Here is a 19630-nt window from a genome sequence, read left to right on the forward strand (position 1 = left end):
AATCTGTCAATCTGTCAATCTGTCAATCTATCAATCTATCAATCTATCAATCTATCAATCTATCAATCTATCAATCTACCAATCTGTCAATCTGTCAATCTATCAATCTATCAATCTATCAATCTGTCAATCATCTATCTGTCATCCAACTATCTAAATGGTCTTTCTAAGCGGTTTACAGAGTCCGCATCTTCCCCCAACAATCTGGGTCCTCATTTTACCGACCTCAGAAAAAAGGACGGAAGGCTGAGTCAACCTTGAGCCTGTTGAGATTTGAACTGCTGGCAGTGGGCAGAGTCAGACCCCCGAATCCTGCATTCTAACCACGGCACCCCCCACGGTTATTGATGGTCGCAAAGTGAATCTTTCGGTCGTTAAGTGAATCCAGCTTTCCCCAAGAATTATTATTATTATTACAGAAACTATTAAAAAACGTTTCCCCCAGAAGTTTCCCCCAGAAGCTTCAGAGGTGGAGAAGTGGGGAGCCTCTTACCTGAATGGCAAGGGGCATCATCTCCCCCCAGGGGTTGAGGTGGAGGAGGCAGAGAGGGGCCGAGACGTACTGGGGGGACCCCTGGAGCGTGGTGGCTGGGATGCCCTCCAGGATCTGGCAGTCAACGAGGAAGATCCGCCCGTCCTAGGAGCCACAAGCAGAGGGCTGAGATGGCGGGGAAGGAAGGCAGGGAAAGAAGGCGTCTGGAGAGACCATGCTACGTTTCCCAAATGGAAGGTGTGGATTCCTCGCCGGCTTTGTCCTTCCCCTTCCGCTTCTCATCTCTCCTCCCTCTCTCTCGGCTTCCACCTTCCCTCCCTCCCTCCCTCCTCCTGCTTTGTCTTCCTACCTGCATTGTCCTTCTTTCCTCCCTCCTTCCCTTCATCTCCCCTCCCTCATCCTTCGTTCCTTCCTCCTCCCTCCCTTCCTCCCTCCCACTTCCCCCTACACTTCCTCCCTTTCTGTTCCTGCCTCTGTTGTCCTCCCTCCTTCCCTCCTATCCCTCCCTCATTTCCTCCTTCCCTTTTCCTGCCTCTGTTGTCCTCCCTCCCTCCCTCCTATCCCTCCCTCATTTCCTCCTTCCCTTTTCCTGCCTCTGTTGTCCTCCCTCCCCTTTCTCCCTCCCTCATTTCCTTCCTCCCTCTTCCTGCCTCCGTTGTTCTCCCTCCCTCCCCTTTTCTGTTCCTCCCTCCATTGTCCTTCTTTCTTCCCTCCTTCCCTTCATCTCCCCCTCCCTCTTCCTCCTTCCCTCCCTCCCACTTCCCCCTCCTCTTTCTCCCTCCATTGTCCTTCCTTTCTCCCTCCTTTCCTCCCTCCCTCTTCCTCCCTCCATTGTCCTTCCTTCCTCTTCCTTCCTTCCTCTCTCCCTCCCTCCCTTCCTCCTGCTTCCTCTCCCTCTCTCTTTCTCCTTCCATTCTACTTCTTTCCTCCCTCCCTCCCTCCCTTTCCCATTTGGACTGTTTACAATGAAGGACCCCAATCCACCATCTTTGGGGAGAACTAATTAAATTCAGAGAACTGGGGGACTCTCCAAAATTCATCCATTGGTTGCTACAGAGGGAAAGACCTCAGTCTGTGCTGGGCCTACCGAAAGCAGTCTGGCACCAACTCTGGATGATACCCTGTCCTTTTCAAGGAGGCAATCCTGAAATGGTTTCCCATAGAAAGGGGACCTCCAACGGGTCACCCAAAAACTCCATTTTGGATTTCCTATCTCAGGAGCTCCAAAACATCTTGGTTTTCTCGCTGGGCGGTGACATGAAGGCCAAGGTGTTGGATTGGTTTAAGAAGGTCCTCCTCAACCACGAAAGGTCCCCGGAGGACTTTTAGGTGGGACTTCTCTTCCAGCCCACCCCACCTCACAGGGTTTTATGGGGGAAAGGGGTGGAGAGAACATCAGGTGGACTATCTAGGAAGCCTCCAGAAGCTGAGGGAGATGTTGGCTTCCCGTGAAGACCACCAAAGCTTCTCCAGAAGAGCAGTCAGTCTTACTTGGTAGAGCCAGTTTTGCATTAGTGTGTTCCACATCTCACCTTCACCTCCTTCTCCAGGGTGGTCTCCAGTCCCAACGATTCAACCACCATCTGTTGCGTCACCGGGAATTTCACTGGAATCTCTGTGCATTGCTGAATGATCCCAGGGCACGCCCCGTTGAGATACTGGTAGCCAAAGAATGCATCTTCATCCCAATGCTTACTGACGTATTCTGGGGACACAGAAACGTCCTTGAAAAGTCAGGTAGGTTTTCTGGGAATGGAAAGATCTGGCGGATTGTTCTCCAGAACAATATTTCTCATTTTCGGTCCCTCCTGTTTAAAAACTAAATTCAGTGTAAGTCTGTGTTGGGGGCCTGTCTGGCATCTGGCCCCTCCTGCAGCCGAATCAGAGGAGGGGGAGGAGGAGGAGTTGTGGGTCAGAGTAAGGAAAACCTACAGGCTGTTCCAATGCTGATGTCCAGCATTGAGGGCTCTGTGGTCCTTACTCAACCGCAGGGTTTCCCCAACCGTCGGCCCTTTAAGAGGGATGGATTTCACCTCCCAGAATTCCCTAGCTGGTATGCATTAAGCTGCATGGACTTCAATTCCCAGAATCCCTCAACCAGCATGGGGAATGGAAGGCCACACATCTTAAAGGGGTCAAGTTTTGAAAAACACTATTTTAGAATATACTAGCCGATAAATCGGCGTTGCCTAGGTATTAATTTATAAGGGGAAAATGTCCGGACCAAACGTAATTTCTAATATCGGATTCCCCCCCTTACCAGAGGGAGCCCCCCTTGTGGAGTATTGTGAAGCCGTTACCATGGCAACTCCACCGCACTGCACAGTAGAATCCATTTTAGAGCAGTACAGTGGAAGCCATTTGAAGGCACAACAGGCTGTATCTTAACAGAACGCACACAAACAGAACGAGAGGTTTATGGGGTGTCTTACTTATCCCCCACAGTATTTGTCTCCAGAGAGGAAGTCATCTGTGTACCGAGTTTGGTTGAAATTGCTCAAGGCGTTCCAGAATTATGCTGGGACACACACACAAACACACATTTATATAGTTAGATAGATAAATCGTCTCCACCTTTGGATTTGGGGAACTGAAGATAGTTGTTGAGAGGGCTTCACTTGTCTATACGGGGAGTACAAAAATGACTGGGGAATTCTGGGAGTTGAAGTCCACCCATCTTTAAATGGTCAAGGTGGAGGGAGATTGTTCTGTAGGTAGTCCAGAGGTAGATTCCTATAAATTCGGACCGGTTTGACAGAACTTGGGTTGCTGGAACCGGCAGTGACCCAGGCTGGCCACGCCCTCGAACCAGTTCTCTCGGCCATCTTGTTTTTGGCTTCTGTGCATGCGCGAGAGGATTTTTTTAGTACTGCGCATGGGCGCCTGCTGCGCAACCACGAACAAACCAGCAGTAACGGCTGCCGGGACTCACCCCTGAGGTGGTCCTCAACTTACGACCACAACTGAGTTCAAAATTTATGTTGTTAAGTGAATTTTGTCCCGTTTTACGACCTTTCTTGCCATACTTATTACGTGAGTCACAGCAGTTGTGAAGACTGACCTGAGGTTGGAGTCCGATAAAACCAAAAAGCCCTCCGGATGTCAGCCAATTTTTTCCAGGATCCCTTGTGGTTCAACAGACCTTTCAGCTTCAACTCGATTTCCCTGGCATTGAAAAAGGGGAGACAAATTTAAGAAAAGCCAAGGGGAACATAGAATAACAGGGTCTAATAATGGATAAAGGACTTGGGGAGAAAAATGGAACTTTGACATTATATATGTTGACGGCAGCAAGATTATTTTGTGCCCAAAAGCTGGAAGGACACTGTGATTCCGACAATGGCTGAAAGGCTGCAAAAGTTGATGGAATTAGCAAAGATATCTAAATCGATTCCTTTGATTAAAGAAAAGAAGACAATTAATTTGGTTTCTATTGGGAAACCACTTCTGGACTTCATGCTCGAGGTGGGGAAAACTTTGATTTCCATTGCTTTGATTAAAGAAAAGAAGACAATTAATTTTGTTTCTACTTGGAAACCACTTCTGGACTTTGTGCTCGAGGTGGGGGACACTTTGATTTTCATTGCTTCGATTAAAGAAAAGAAGGCAATTAAATTTTTTTTCCTACTTGGAAACCACTTCTGGACTTCATGCTTGAGGTGGGGAAAACTTTGATTTCCATTGCTTTGATTAAAAAAAAAGAAGGCAATTAATTTTGTTTGTACTTGGAAACCACTTTGGGACTTTGTGCTCGAAGTGGGGAAAAAATGAAATTTTGGTTTTGGATTTTGCTGATCAGACAGATTGTTGTTATAGAAATGGCTAGCATATATTATTATTATATAAAGTTGAGGTTTCATTTATTACCTGATTCTACTGCATCAAAGGAATCGGAAGTCAAATGCTTTTTAAAAAAAATTTCCATTCCACCATCCATTTTTCCTTCTTCCCCTTTTCTTCCCCAATCTTCCCTTTATTTTCATTTTTTTTCCTTCATATTTTTATATTTTACGTTCTGATCAACTAATAAAAAATTTCAAACCGAATAACGGAACAGAGAGCGACGGGGCTGGAAGGGACCTCAGAGGTCATCTAGCCCCGCCCTCTCCGTAGTGATTTTACGGCAACTTGTGAAAAATAAAACCGATTAAACGGCAAACAGAAGGGGATTATTTTCCCCCCAGCAATAATGAAGTTAATTCTTGGATTCTCCTCCTGCTCTTTCACATTTTACATACGCCGTTTTCAGAAGGACTCGGAAGGAGCAGGATTTGATACTGGAATATTGATCGCTCAGGTGTAACTGGTCCACTGAATCGGCGTCTAGACATTTGGGCCATCCGGGTTGATAATCTTTATATCTGTAGCAAAAAAAAAAAAAAAAGACAGCGGAAAGAGTTGCTTAATTGTTGCTGTTATTTATTTATTTATCTATTTCCGTCAAGCATGAATTAGATAACCGACATAAGTACAAATATGATTATGAACACATGAAGTGGATACGAATTCAAGGGAGCATTAGGACAAGGACGGTAGCAGTGGTGGGTTCCGGATCCCGTCGGAACCGGTATGCATACGCCTCCACCATGAGACACCTAGCTGTTTGGTGGAGGTCGCACAGGCCCCGCACGCTGGGCGCTTGTGCGCAATTGGCCCCTTTGCACTAAAAAGCGGTAAGGAACGCGGGCGGGCAGGTGGGTCAAATGAGTCACCGTTCCCAGCTACCACTGGTACACCTGTACCAGGGCGTACTGGCTGAAACCCACTGCTGCTCCCAGCTACCGCCGGTATGCCCGTACTGGGGCATACTGGCTGGAACCGACCACTGGACTGTAGGCACGCTGGTGCGCTTATGCACACCCCTTAAAGACCTCTGAAGAATGGGGTGAGGTCGACAGTAGACAGCCTAAGGTTGACGTGTTGGGGGTTCGGGGAAGAAACCCCAGTGTCAGGTAGTGCATTGACAATTCCGATGCTAAAGTCGTCTTTTCTGCAATCGAGTTTGGAGCAGTGTATCACAGCAGGTTTGTGTCTATTGCGTGCTCCTGTGTCGTTGTGGTTGAAGCTGAAGTAGTCGTTGACAGGTAGGACACTGTAGCAGATCATTTTACGTACTACGCTTAGGTCGGAGTGAAGACGGCGAAGTTCTGAATTGTCTAAGCCCAAAATTTCAAGTGTGATGGCATAGGGTATTCTGTTGCGAGCCGAGGAGCGGAGGACTCCTCTCGTGAAATACCTCTGGACTCGCTCGATTGTATTAATGTCCGATCTACAATGCGGATTCCAGGTTAGAGGAGCTGTATTTGAGAATTGGTCCGGCAAAGGTTTTGTAAGCCCTAGTTGTCAGTTCAATATTAATGGAGAAGAAGCTTTGCAAAATTAGGTTAATAACTCTAATGCCTTTTTGGCAATGCTGTTACAGTGAGCTCTGGGGCTTAGATCGTTAGAGGTCAGTACTCCAAGGTCCTTGACAGAGGGAGGGTCGTCTACGAGGTCGTACCCACCCAGCTTGTATTTTGTATTCTGATTTATTTACTTTTTTGGCCAATGCGTTGTAGGAAGTTAAAACCCACCCTCTCCTAGAAAAAAAAATGAAATATCCTGGGAAATATTGAAAAGGCAGAATATGATATGGATCAGAAATGTTTTTTTCGGTAGGAAACAGACTTACTCTTAATAGCCGCCGCCTTTGTCAATGGGCCATTCAAAGGGCCTGGGCCAGTCTATTCTACATAACAAAGATACCCCTTTCTTCAACTCCAGGGTGATGGGATTAAGGCATGATAGGATTAGCCTTTGACCCATCTCACCACAGGGCACCTGGGAAGAAGCAAGGCTCAAACTTGGACTCAAAACACAGCCTAAAGAGTTGCCCCATGGGAGTCCGACAACCAATCAGAAGACAAGATCAAGATCAAAGGCCAGAGAGGGCATAAAACCAGGGACTTTCAGTATCTTGGTCTCTTCTTCACCCAACATCTGGAAGCCTGTGATTCCCCCTTTTCTGCTCAGGAGCTCAAGCCATGGGGTCCTGTCCACCATTAAAACCATCTTTCCAAGCAGCCTCCATGTTTCCAGTCTCTTTTTCCCCACCGGGAACTGAACCCACGAGAAAAGTTTCTTCCAACAGTGTAAGATGGAGCATTCGTTGGCCGAGATTCGGAGTTGCCAATTGTTGGGCCACTCTTGACACACAGTCAATGTTTCTTTTCTTCCCCCTTTCCCCTCCCTTGGAGAGGCTCTCAATCCGGGGCAAGGCACGGAGGCAACGCTGAGAGTTCGAATAATAATAATAATAATAATAATAATAATAATAATAATAATAATAATAATAATAATAATAATAATATTTAATGCTTCTAGACCGCCCCCTCTCCCGAACTCCCCTTTATGGCTACAACTTTGCCCCGAGCACTCCCACGTTTTTGGCAAATCCCAGAGCAAATCGCTCTCGCACATACACACACCAGTGGGGGGGTTCCAGGCGGTACGGGCCGGTACGAACTGTATCGGTAGTAGCCGGGAGCAGTGGCCACCGTACCAGTACGGTGGTTCGTTTGGCCCGCGTACCATAGCTGTTGATAACGCAACGCGACGGGATCCGGAAGCCACCACTGGCACACACCTCAAGAAACCTCTTTGGCGGTGAGAACCGCTTGCTTTAGGGAGTGTTGGGAGAGACCGAAAGAACGAACGAAGGAGTTTTTGCAAATTAAGCCCCGCGCAAATATGTAGCTGTCTGTTGAGACTCAGCTACAAAACAATTAGCAATTTTTACGGAGGGGAAAAAGATCAGGATTTCAAAACATTCCCACGGAGCGGGGGGGGGGGGCTGCAAGTTGTTTGCGCCTGGATGCAGGAAGGAGTGCTTTGCATTTTATGCGTGAAGATTCACCTCCTTGTTGTCCCCATTTACACCTGGCCGTCGGCTGACTCACCTGTAGGCTTCCTGTTTTGCGAGCAGTTCGTACCGGCGATGTTCTGAAAGCAATTGGCTGCCTGCGTCTACGCGAGCGATTTTGGCTGCGAAAGAAGAGAGGGGGGGTGTGGTGGTAAAATTGGCATTATTTGCAATTCGTCTGCTTGGTTGCCCCTGCCTTCTGCCCCCCCCACCGAAGGAAGAGAACACTGGAAGTCTTTAAGAAGATGTTGGAGAGCCATTTGTCTGAAACAGTATAGGGTTTCCTGCCTAGGCAGGGGGTTGGACTAGAAGACCTCCGAGGTCCCTTCCAACTCTGCTATTGTATTGGAAATAAAATACGAAGAGGAAAAAAAAGAACACAACTACCCTTTCTTCTTCTCCATTTTCTTCTCTTCCTCCCATCCTCCCATCCTCCCATCTCTCTCCTTCCTTCCTTCCCTCCCTCGCCCCCTTTCCTTCTTTTCTATTTTCCTCCCTTCCTCCCATCTCTCTCCTTCCTCCTTCCCTCTCTCCCTCCCTTCCTTCTTCTCCTTTTTCCTCTCTTCCTCCCCCATTCTCTATTTCTCCTTCCTTCCTTTTTTCTATTTTCCTCCCCTTCTCCCTTCCTCCTTTCTTTTTTTCTTTCTTTCTCTTTTCTTCTTTTTCTTGGTATAGGGTTTCCTGCCTAGGCAGGGGGTTGGACTAGAAGACCTCCAAGGTCCCTTCCAACTCCGCTATTGCATTGTATTGTACTGTAAGATTGAAAACCTTTCTTTTACATTAAAGGAATAATTGGGGACTGTAAAATATAGGTGGCGCTTCATTTAGTGACTGTTTGAAGTGATAACGCCCCTGAAAATGTACATTATGGCTGTTTTTCCACATTTAACGACCGTTGCAGTCTCCTTGGGGGGAGGTTGTCGCGTGATCAAATGCATGGTAACAGACTCGTATTTATGACGGTTGCAGTCTCCCAGGGTCATCTCCTCCCCTTTTGCGACCTTCTCACAAGCAAAGTCAGATTGACTTAGCAACCTTGTTACTAACTAAAGTGATTCACTTAAGAACAGTGCAAAAAAAAAGGTCGTCAAAGGGGGCAAAACTCGCTTAACACTTGTAGCAACGTAACTTTTGAACTCAATTGCGGTCGTAAGTCGAGGATTACTTGTAACTGGAACCCAGAGGTAGGCAGCTACGTACCTCTTAAACCTTCCCAATTGTTTCACGCTTTTGAATTGCTTCTTTTAATGACCCCATAATCCCTTGTGGGGTGGAGTCTTGGGCAATGGAATGGAGCTGAGTGTTTTACTGGCCGGATGCCCTTCCCTGTTGCAAGTATGGAGTTTTGTTCGGCAGATATATTCTCCAGAGAGAGAGAAATATCTGCCTCTACCTAGGATCGAGGTCTTGATTGTGAGGCAAGAGCTCTACCTCTAGGCCACCCCACCACTCCTTTTGAAATAGCTGTCACCGAAGGCAGAAATTCCACGGGGAAAGCTTTCCGGTTTTCTCAGAAAAGCCTTTGAGAGTTAGTGTCAATAGGCTGTCCCTCATCCTATTTCTTCGGCTAAATTCATTTGATTCGAAATTGGGTTGGGAATCTGATAGCTGTCAAGGATCCCAACGGTGAAATCGCTGGGTGGGTGGACAAATTTAATAAATCAAATCGTAAATGTGTCCATCAGAGAGACAAAATTATAACTGTGAATACCTGCCTGTCGGGATGCAGGAGCTGGAGGCAATTCAAGGATACTTAACCCCCCCCCCAAAAAAAAAATCTAGGTCAGCACAAACTCTAGAAGTTCCAGTTTTTCATTTCCTAATAAATCATCCTTGGGTTTTGTAACTATTTTTACCTACTTAGGAATGTGTGTCAAACGGAGTCTGACAATACTGTGAAGTGCTTAAACCATCGCTGTTCATTATAAAGCACTGGGTTTTTTTTTCAAACTTGGCAACTTGAAGTTGTGTGGACTTCAACTCCCAGAATTCTCCAGCCAGCAAGCTGGAGAAAGACTGAATTATATTCAGTTCCTCGTTGAATATTGACTGAAGCTTCTGTGGACCTCACTCTACTGCGATATTCCCCAAGCTTGGCAAAGAAGAAGAAGAAGAAGAAGAAGTCCACTCATCTTCAAGCGGAACTTCTTCTGAACTTCCATCTTCAGTTCTAGGAATTGAAATTCACCCATCTTCAAGGTGAAGTCCACCATCTTCAAGGTGAAGTCCACCCGTTTTCAGTTTTGGGAATTGAAGTTCACTGATCTTCAAGGTGAAGTCCACCCATCTTCAGTTTTGGGAATTGAAGTCCACCGATCTTCAAGCTAAAGTCTATTCATTTAATTCTTGGAATTGAAGTCCACCAATCTTCAGTTCTAGGAGCTGAAGACCATACATCTTCAAGGTGAAGTCCACCCATCTTCAATTTGGAGAATTGAAGTCCACCATCTTCAAGGTGAAGTCCACCCAACTTCAGTTCTGGGAATTGAAGTCCACCCTCTTCAAGGTGGAGTCCACTCATCTTTAGTTCTGGGAATTGAAGTCCACCCGCTTCAAGTTGAAGTCCACTCATCTTCAATTCTGGATGTTGAAATCCACCAATCCTGAAGCTGAAGTCCACTCATCTTCAGTTCTAGAAACCAAAGTTCACCCATCTTGAAGCTGAAGTCCACCCATCTTCAGCTATGGGAATTGAAGTCCACCAAACTTCAACCTAAAGTCCATTCATCCATTTCTGGGAAATGAAGTTTACCCATCTTGAAGCTGAAGTCCACCCATCTTCAATTCTGGGTGTTGAAGTCCACCAATCCTCAAGCTGAAGTCCACTCATCTTCAGTTCTGAAAACTGAAGTTCACCCATCTTGAAGCTGAAGTCCACTCATCTTCAGTTCTAGGAGCTGAAGACCATCCATCTCCAAGGCACCTTCAATTCTGGGAATTGAAGCCCACCAACTTCAAGGTGAAGTCCACTCATCTTCAGTTGTGGGAATTGAAGTCCACCAAACTTCAGCCTAAAGTCCATTCATCCATTTCTGGGAAATGAAGTTCACCATCTTCAAAGTGAAATCCACCCATCTTCAATTCTGGGTGTTGAAGTCCACCAATCCTCAAGCTGAAGCCCACCCATCTTTAACCTGCCAAGCTATGAGAAAGAATGCTCAAGGGCTTCCTTCCAGAAGCTTCATAGAAGGTGGGAAGGTCTCACCTGTCCCTTCTCGGAGTTCGAGGGTGCGGTAACCCAGGATCCATCGGTAGCAAGGGAAACGGTGGGTCTGCCCCCCGGGGGTCTCCACTTCGATGTAGCTGCAGTTCCAGTTGGAGGGAGGGAAGAATCCATACGGCTCCTTATGAAGACGGACCAACAGGAAGTCCCCCAACTCCACCTGGGTCTCCACCACGAATTCCTCTACCTGCGAAGCCGAAGAGGAGAGTTTAAGTGCACCTGGACTACAATTCCCATCCATTCCCATCAGTGGTGGGATTCAAAAGTTTTACTACCAGCTCTGTGGGTGTGGCTTGGTGAGCGTGGTGTGGCTTGGTGGGCATGGCAGGGGAAGGATACTGCAAAATCTCCATTCCCTTCCCACTCCAGGGCAAAATCCCCATTCCCTCCCCACTCCAGGGGAAGGATACTGCAAAATCCCCATTCCCTCCCCACTCCAGGGGAAGGATACTGCAAAATCTCCATTCCCTTCCCCACTCCAGGGGAAGGATACTGCAAAATCTCCATTCCCTCCCCATTCCAGGGCAAAATCCCCATTCCCTCCCCACTCCAGGGGAAGGATACTGCAAAATCCCAATTCCCTTCGCATTCCAGGGGAAGGATACTGCAAAATCTCCATTCCCTCCCCATTCCAGGGCAAAATCCCCATTCCCTCCCCACTCCAGGGGAAGGATACTGCAAAATCCCCATTCCCTTCCTACTCCAGGACAAAATCCCCATTCCCTTCCCACTCCAGGGGAAGGATACTGCAAAATCCCAATTCCCTTCCCATTCCAGGGGAAGGATACTGCAAAATCTCCATTCCCTTCCCATTCCAGGGGAAGGATACTGCAAAATCTCCATTCCCTCCCCACTCCAGGACAAATTCCCCATTCCCTTCCCACTCCAGGGGAAGGATACTGCAAAATCCCAATTCCCTTCGCATTCCAGGGGAAGGATACTGCAAAATCTCCATTCCCTTCCCATTCCAGGGGAAGGATACTGCAAAATCCCCATTCCCTTCCCACTCCAGGACAAATTCCCCATTCCCTTCCCACTCCAGGGGAAGGATACTGCAAAATCCCAATTCCCTTCACATTCCAGGGGAAGGATACTGCAAAATCTCCATTCCCTTCCCATTCCAGGGGAAGGATACTGCAAAATCCCCATTCCCTCCCCAATCCAGGGGAAGGATACTGCAAAATCTCCATTCCGTTCCTACTCCAGGACAAAATCCCCATTCCCCTCCCATTCCAGGGGAAGGATACTGCAAAATCTCCATTCCCTTCCCATTCCAGGGGAAGGATACTGCAAAATCCCCATTCCCTTCCCACTCCAGGACAAATTCCCCATTCCCTTCCCACTCCAGGGGAAGGATACTGCAAAATACCCATTCCCTTCCCATTCCAGGGGAAGGATACTGCAAAATCTCCATTCCCTCCCCACTCCAGGGGAAGGATACTGCAAAATCTCCATTCCGTTCCTACTCCAGGACAAAATCCCCATTCCCCTCCCATTCCAGGGGAAGGATACTGCAAAATCTCCATTCCCTTCCCATTCCAGGGGAAGGATACTGCAAAATCCCCATTCCCTTCCCACTCCAGGACAAATTCCCCATTCCCTTCCCACTCCAGGGGAAGGATACTGCAAAATACCCATTCCCTTCCCATTCCAGGGGAAGGATACTGCAAAATCTCCATTCCCTCCCCACTCCAGGGGAAGGATACTGCAAAATCTCCATTCCGTTCCTACTCCAGGACAAAATCCCCATTCCCCTCCCATTCCAGGGGAAGGATACTGCAAAATCCCCATTCCCTTCCCACTCCAGGGCAAAATCCCCATTCCCTCCCCGCCCCACTAAACCCTCTTCCCCATTTTCCTCTGGAGGGCAACAGAAGCTGACCCAGCCAATCAGCCGGGACTCAGGAGGCAGCAAATAGATCAGGGGCGGGGCCAGCCAGAGGTGGTATTTGCCATTTCTGTGAACTAGTCAAAATTTCCACCACCGGTTTGCCAGAACCAGTCAGAACCGGCTGAATACCCCCTCTGATTCCCATTGGTTATTAGAGTGGAGATGGAGAGAGTTGGAGAAGACAGGGCAGGAGGAGGATTCCAAAGAAACTTTGGAAAGAAAGTGCAGAGAAGAGCAACAAAGACGATCCTTAAAGGCCTGGAGACTAAAGCATCCAAAGAACGGTTGCAGGAATTGGCTATTGTTAAGGAAATCCCTCCAAGTTGTTAAGCGGGTCACGGGGTCGTTAAACAGATGCAATTTTCCCCATCGACTTCACTCGTCGGAAGCGGGTGAGGAAGGCCTCCAGCGTTGACCACGTGACCCCCAAGACGCTCAAATAAATACAGGTAGTTCCCTGACTTACGACCGTTCACTTAGTGACCGTTCAAAGTTACCGCGGCACCGAAAAAAGCGAATTAGGACTTTTTTTCACACTTATGACCATTGCAACATCCTCATGTCGTGGGATCAAAATTCAGGTGTTTGTGGTTTACAATTACGACAACGGGGAAAAAAATTGAGATCCATTGCATGATCTGTTTCTTGGAAAATGCAGGAACGGGCATGAATCAAAGCTGGGATCGAATCCAAGTTCCCTCCTCCATTTCCCATCCCGAATTTAAAAAAAAACCAACCAACACATCACAGACCGAACTGGTAGAACCGGATTAAATTTCAGTTCAGATCTGCGCGACGAGGAGAAAAATGGCACCATTCTTATGTTTTATGCTTTATTCATGCGTCCCAAGAGCAGGAAGCAAACTCCTGGTCCCGACAAAACCCCCTTTTTTATGAATTGGCTGCAAATTCTGCTCCTTCCCATCCAGCAAAGTCTTTCAAGGGAGGATTTACGGTCACAGACCTCATCTGGCTTGGAGAGCTGCCAGGCCGAGATTGGCAAAAGTTAGCCAGGAGTCTCGGAGAGTCACGAACCAATGAAGCGAACTAATGGTCTCCTGCAAGCTCCACTCCCCTGGCGCTCCCTCTTTTATTTCCTCTGGGAGGGCCCATTCATCATCGACCTGTGGCCTTACTCCCAAGTCAACCCCTGTTCTTTAGCTGCTCCCTTCGTCTGGCCGCTCTGCACATGCGCACACTGGGAAGAGGCTCCAGCTGTTCTTCTGCCTCACTGATGTCCGACTCCAAAGGCAGCTGAGAACTGTCGGGTGGCTCTGACCCTCTCTCTGCCTCCGACACAGAGCCCTCATCCGAGCCTTCCCCAGACTCCAGGACTGGCCAATGTCCCTCTCCAACCCTCCTCACTGTCCGAATCTCCTGCCAGCTCCGTCACCCGTTGGCAGGCCTCAACCATTCTTATGCTTGACAGTTTAAAATTAAGTTTAAGATTACAAGAAAAAGGCTTCCGTCTTAAGAGATTGTTATCAGGTTAGTAAGAAGGCAGCAGGGCGGAAGTTTCTTCCGCGGAGACCCCTCGTTGGGGGTGAATAAACAAGGGGTCTTCCTAGGGGAAGGTAGATTTTAGCCCGTTGGAAGGAGAAGGGATCAAATTAAGGGAGGTGGGGGGAGAAACAAGGATCCAATGTATTGATCCTTTGGGCTGCTGCCATGCGCTTCCTTCTTCTGATTAAATAGAACATTGGTAGCTCATGGTCCTCTGAACCCCGTTCTCTTGCTGACGTTTCGTGACCCAACTAGGGAACGTCGTCAGTGCTAGAAGGGAGTGGGGTTTGTGGTCGGGAGGAAAAGGAGTGGGAGGAAGAGGAAGAGGAGGAGGAGGAGGAAGAGGAGGAAGACTGTGGGGTCCTTGGTGCTATCTGACCTTGGTTGTTTTCTGGCAGATGTTTCCTGACCCATCAGTTCTATTTTGAGGACATCATGTTGATGATGTTACCTAATGAATGAAATATCTGTCAAAAAAAACAGCCAAGTTCAGAGAGCTCTAAGGACCCCAAGTCCTCTTCCTCCTCCTTGCAAACCCCACTCTCTTCTAATACTGATAGCGTTCCTTAGCTGGGTCATGAAACGTCTGCCAGAAAATAACCAAGCTCAGAGAGCATCAAGTCTTCCTTCCTTCCTTCCTTCCTTCCTTCCTTCCTTCCTTCCTTCTTTCTTTCCTTCCTTCTTTCCTTCTTTCCTTCCTTCCTTCCTTCCTTCCTACCTTCCTTCCTTCCTTCCTTCCTACCTTCCTTCCTTCTTTCTTTCCTTCCTTCTTTCCTTCCTTCCTTCCTTCCTTCCTACCTACCTACCTTCCTACCTCCCTTCTTTCTTTCTTTCCTTCCTTCTTTCCTTCCTTCCTTCTTTCCTTCTTGCCTTCCTTCCTTCCTTCCTTCCTACCTTCCTTCTTTCTTTCCTTCCTTCCTTCTTTCCTTCCTTCCTTCCTTCCTTCCTTCCTACCTACCTTCCTACCTTCCTTCTTTCCTTCCTTCCTACCTTCCTTCCTTCTTTCTTTCCTTCCTTCTTTCCTTCTTTCCTTCTTTCTTTCTTTCCTTCCTTCCTTCCTTCTTTCCTTCCTTCCTTCCTTCTTTCCTTCCTTCCTTCTTTCCTTCCTTCTTTCCTTCTTTCCTTCTTTCCTTTCTTCCTTCCTTCCTACCTTCCTTCCTACCTACCTACCTTCTTTCTTTCTTTCTTTTTCTTTCCTTCCTTCCTTCCTTCTTTCCTTCCTACCTTCCTTCCTTCTTTCCTTCCTTCTTTCCTTCCTCCCTCCCTCCCTCCCTCCCTCCCTCCCTCCCTCCCTCCTCTCCTTCAAGCACCCAAAAGGTGAAATGAGCAGAGAACAATCTCTTCTACTAGTTGAAGGAGACCTGCTGCAATTTCTCCCAATTTCCTCCCCCCTGAATTTCTCCGTGCATGTCAAAAGCTCAAACGCTCAGCTGGAGAAATCGGAAAATCTGGAAAATCAACTCAGAAGATCCGGCATGCAAATGCCAGAAGACCACCAGATGTCAACAAAAGAATAAATAAAACTAGCCGATAAGCCGGTGTTGCCCGGGTATTTATTTATAGGGGGGAAATATCCGGACCGAGCGTAATTTCTAACATTGGATTTTCCAGAGGGAGCACCCCTTGTGGAGTACTGTGAAGCCGTTATCACGGCAACTCCGCTGTGCTGTACAGTAGAAGCCATTTTACGGCAGTACAGTAGAAGCCGTTTTAAGGCACAACAGGCTGTATCTTAACTGAACACACACCCCATGTGTGGGGTGTTAGGAGTGTCTTACCCTCACAATATTTGTTTCCAGAGAGTCAGTCATCTGTGTACTAAGTTTGATTGAAATTGCCCCAGGCGCTCCAGAGTTATGCTGGAGCCCACACACACAGAGAGACACCCACACCCATTTATGTGTATAGAAATAATCACGATAATAAAGCCGTCTTTCTCAACTTTGGTGGTTTGAAGACGGGGTGGACCTCAACTCAGCTGGGGAATTCTGGGAGTTGAAGTCCCACGCATCTTCCCACGGCCAAGGTTGAGAAACGTTGAGGTAAAGCATTTCCTTTCTTGCATCCAGGGTGGCAACGGATGACCTTAATCTCGTCCTCCGGGAGATTTTCCTGCCAGCCTGCCGGAAGGTGGCAGAGGATGATGGGAGCTGTAGTAACAGCTGGAGGCTCCCAGGCGGTTCCTCCCCTCGGTCAACCATCCCAGCACTTACTTCTCCTGGAGAGAAATCCTTGCCAAATTTATCCAGGTGAAACTTGGGCGTCTCCCCGTGAGCGCCCACCAAGGAGACGGAGACGGTGTCCATGGTGCCCGCAAAGAGGTAGTTGCCGGTGGCCACACGGATTTTGTAGGTGGCGGAGGGGACGGCTGCCATGCTGGCCGGTGACCCTGATGGGGATAGATAGATAGATAGATAGATAGATAGATAGATAGATAGATAGATAGATAGATAGATAGATAGATAGATAGATAGATAGATAGATAATTAGTTAGTTAGAAAGATGGATAGATAGATAGATAGATAGATAGATAGATAGATAGATAGATAGATAGATAGAGATAGAGAGATAGAGAGATAGAGATGATGGAGGAGGAGGGAGGAAGGAAGGAAGGAAGGAAAAGAGGGAGGGAAAAGAAAGAGAGAGGGAGGAAGGAGGAGGAAGGAAGGAAAGTAGGAAGGGGAAAGAGAGAGAGAGAAAGAAAGAAAGAAAAGGGAGGGAGAGGAAAGAATAAATAAATAAGTGAATAAATGAATGAATCAATTAATTTATTAAGGGAGGGAGGGAGGGAGGAAGGGAGGAAGGAAGAAGGGAGGGAGGAAGGAAGGAAGAGAAAGGAGGGAGGGAGAGGAAAGAATAAATAAATGAATGAATGAATAAAAATTAAATGAGGGAGGGAGGGAGGAAGGAAGAAGGAAGGAAAGAAAGAAGAAAGGGAAAGGAAGGAAGGAGGGAGGAGAAAGAAAGAAAGAAAGAAATTGAATGAAAGGGGAGGGAGAAGAAAGGATAAATAAATAAACGAACGAATGAATGAATAAAAATTAAATGAGGGAGGGAGGGAGAAAGTAAGGAAAGAAAGAAGAAAGGGAAAGGAAGGAAGGAGGGTGGGAGGAGAAAGAAAGAAAGAAAGAAAGAAAGAAAGAAAGAAAGAAAGAAAGAAAGGGGAGGGAGAGGAAAGAATAAATAAATAAACAAATAAACGATCAATTAATTAATTAAATTAGGTAGGGAGGGAGGAAGATGGGAGGGAGGAAGAAAGAGAAGGGAAGGAAGGAGGGAGGTGAAAGAAAGCAAGCAAGAAGGAAGGAAGGAAGGGTGGGAGGGAGTGAGGAGGAGGAAGGAGGAAGGAAGGAGGAAGAATGAGATAAAGAAAAAGAGGAGAGGAAGGAAGGAAGGAAGGAAGGGAAGGAAGGAAGGAAGGAAGGAAGGAAGGAAGGAAGAAAGAAAGAAAGAAAGAAAGAAAGAAAGAAAGAAAGAAAGAAAGAAAGAAAGAAAGAAAGAAAAATCAGCACCAAAGTTTAGCTCCCTTTCACCTCCTGGAATTTATCCCTTCTAGCCAAGGAACCGGTCCGTTCACCTGTCGCTCAGCCTCCGGTGGGGGGAGACGAAGCCGGGCGAGACCAGACGGTGGTGGGCCGGAGGCTCTTCGGGGAGGCTCCCCCTCTCCTTCACCCCACCTCTGAACCTCCCGTGGCTGCTGCCCGGCACCCAGGAAAGGCCACGGCACAAGGCGAAGGCAACTGGCCGAATGCGGGAAGAGCCCAGGTGCCAGCCTTGCTAGGAGACGCTTAAGCACTTCCTCCAATGTGCAATCACCCAGGCAGGAGGGAGCCCTGGAGGTCATTTAGTCCAACCCTCTTCCTCGGTGCCTGATTTGCAGGCACGGAAGTGAGCTCCGACAGACGGGTGACTCGCCTCAAGGATTCCCAAGTGTCTGCCTTCTCACGGGGCAGCCGGAGATCCCTTTTCCTACTGTCCTCGACTTACAACCACCGTTTCCGTGGCTAAACGAGGCGGTTGTTAAGTGGGCCCGCCCGGTTGTATGACCCCCCCTTTTGCCGTCGGGGTTCAGTGAGCCGCGCGGCTAAGAGTCACTGGGCGGGGGAGACAAGCGGCATAAAACACTGAATCCATTTTTTTAAAATCGAATTATCCGGTTGTAAAGTGAATCCGGCTTCCGGCATTGATTTTGCTTGAGAGAAACCGGCTGAGAAGGTCGCAAACCATGGCAGCATGGTTGTAAGTGCGAGGACTGCGAGTATGATACCCGTCTCAATGAGATTAAACCTTTGAATGGACATTAATGGTTATAAGTGCGAGGACTATCGATATGAAATTATCTAAATCCCTTAGCAATTCCACATTTTTCGCCCCTCTTCCCAAAATGAGACATAACCAATCCTTCCCACGACAGGTAGTCCTCGACTTACGACATCAATGGACCCCCTCCATTTCCATTGCTAAGGGAGACAGTTGTTAAGTGAGCTTTGCCTCATTTTACGACCTTCCTCGCCACAGTTGCTAAATGTGAATCCCTGCTATTAAGTGAGGAACACGGTCATTAAGTGAATCAGGCTTCCCCCGTTGACTTGGCCCGTCAGAAGGTCGCAAAAGGGGAACACGGGGAGATGTCATAAATACGATCTTGTTGCCACATGCCTTAATTTCATTCTACGTAACCACAGGTATCGTGGCAACGGTCTTAAGTGTGAGGAAGGATCCTAAGTCTCTTTTTCCAGGGCTGTCGCAACTTCGAACCGTCACTAAGCGAATGGTTGTAAGTCCAGGACGAAATCGAATGTTCAATTTACCCCTGTTTTTTGATACTTTCTGCGGATAATCCAAGCGCAATAATTCTGGATTACTGGCGCGGATTTGGCTAGAACGGAGAACGCAGAGAAAGCACGATTTCTGTCAACTTTGATTCGTGGTTAAGACAGTCGCACACACAGGCCGCTTGGTCTGTCGAATCAGATCAGGGTTTTGCAACCATTTTGAGATGGGTGGACTTCAACTCCCAGAATTCCTCACCTGGCAACGAGCAGAGGGTTGGGCTCAGAGGTGGTATTCAGCCGGTTTGTACTGGTTCTCCCGAACGAATAGTGGAAATCGCCTCAACTGTATGCTGTCCTACTTAGGCACGTTTTTGAGGCCGGAACTCACAGGTGGTATTCAGCCGGTTCGGACTGGTTCTCCCAAACGGATAGCGGAAATCGCCTCAACTCTAAATCGCCTCAACTGTATGCTGTCCTATTTAGGCACGTTTTTGAGGCCGGAACTCAGAAGTGGTATTCAGCCGGTTCAGACTGGTTCTCCCAAACGGATAGCGGAAATCGCCTCAACTGTATGCTGTCCTATTTAGCCGCGTTTTGGGGGCCGGAACTCAGAGGTGGTATTCAGCCGGTTCGGACTGGTTCTCCCAAACAGATAGCAGAAATCGCCTCAGCTCTATGCTGTCCTATTTAGGCACGTTTTTGAGGCCGGAACTCAGAGGTGGTATTCAGCCGGTTCGGACTGGTTCTCCCAAATGGATAGCAGAAATCGCCTCAGCTCTATGCTGTCCTATTTAGGCACGTTTTTGAGGCCGGAACTCACAGGTGGTATTCAGCCGGTTCGGAC

General features: G+C 47.8%; 1 protein-coding gene across 1 annotated transcript in view; it reads right to left on the reverse strand.

Annotated features, from left to right (window-relative positions):
* The window catches only part of LOC309381408 (hydroperoxide isomerase ALOXE3-like), a gene marked incomplete at its 5' end in the record, with an annotated part of 25268 nt that extends 8882 nt beyond the window's left edge, over nt 1–16386 (reverse strand). The window contains 7 exons of the mRNA XM_081932365.1: nt 494–637; nt 2026–2198; nt 3555–3658; nt 4732–4854; nt 7432–7516; nt 10600–10804; nt 16225–16386. Of these exons, the coding sequence (XP_081788491.1) occupies nt 494–637; nt 2026–2198; nt 3555–3658; nt 4732–4854; nt 7432–7516; nt 10600–10804; nt 16225–16386 (996 nt within the window). The remainder of the gene's footprint in view (nt 1–493; nt 638–2025; nt 2199–3554; nt 3659–4731; nt 4855–7431; nt 7517–10599; nt 10805–16224) is intronic.
* Between the last annotated feature and the right edge of the window lie 3244 nt (nt 16387–19630).

Source organism: Natrix helvetica, assembly GCF_964273705.1.
Source record: "Natrix helvetica genome assembly, chromosome: Z".
NCBI classification, from domain to species: Eukaryota; Metazoa; Chordata; class Lepidosauria; order Squamata; family Natricidae; genus Natrix; species Natrix helvetica.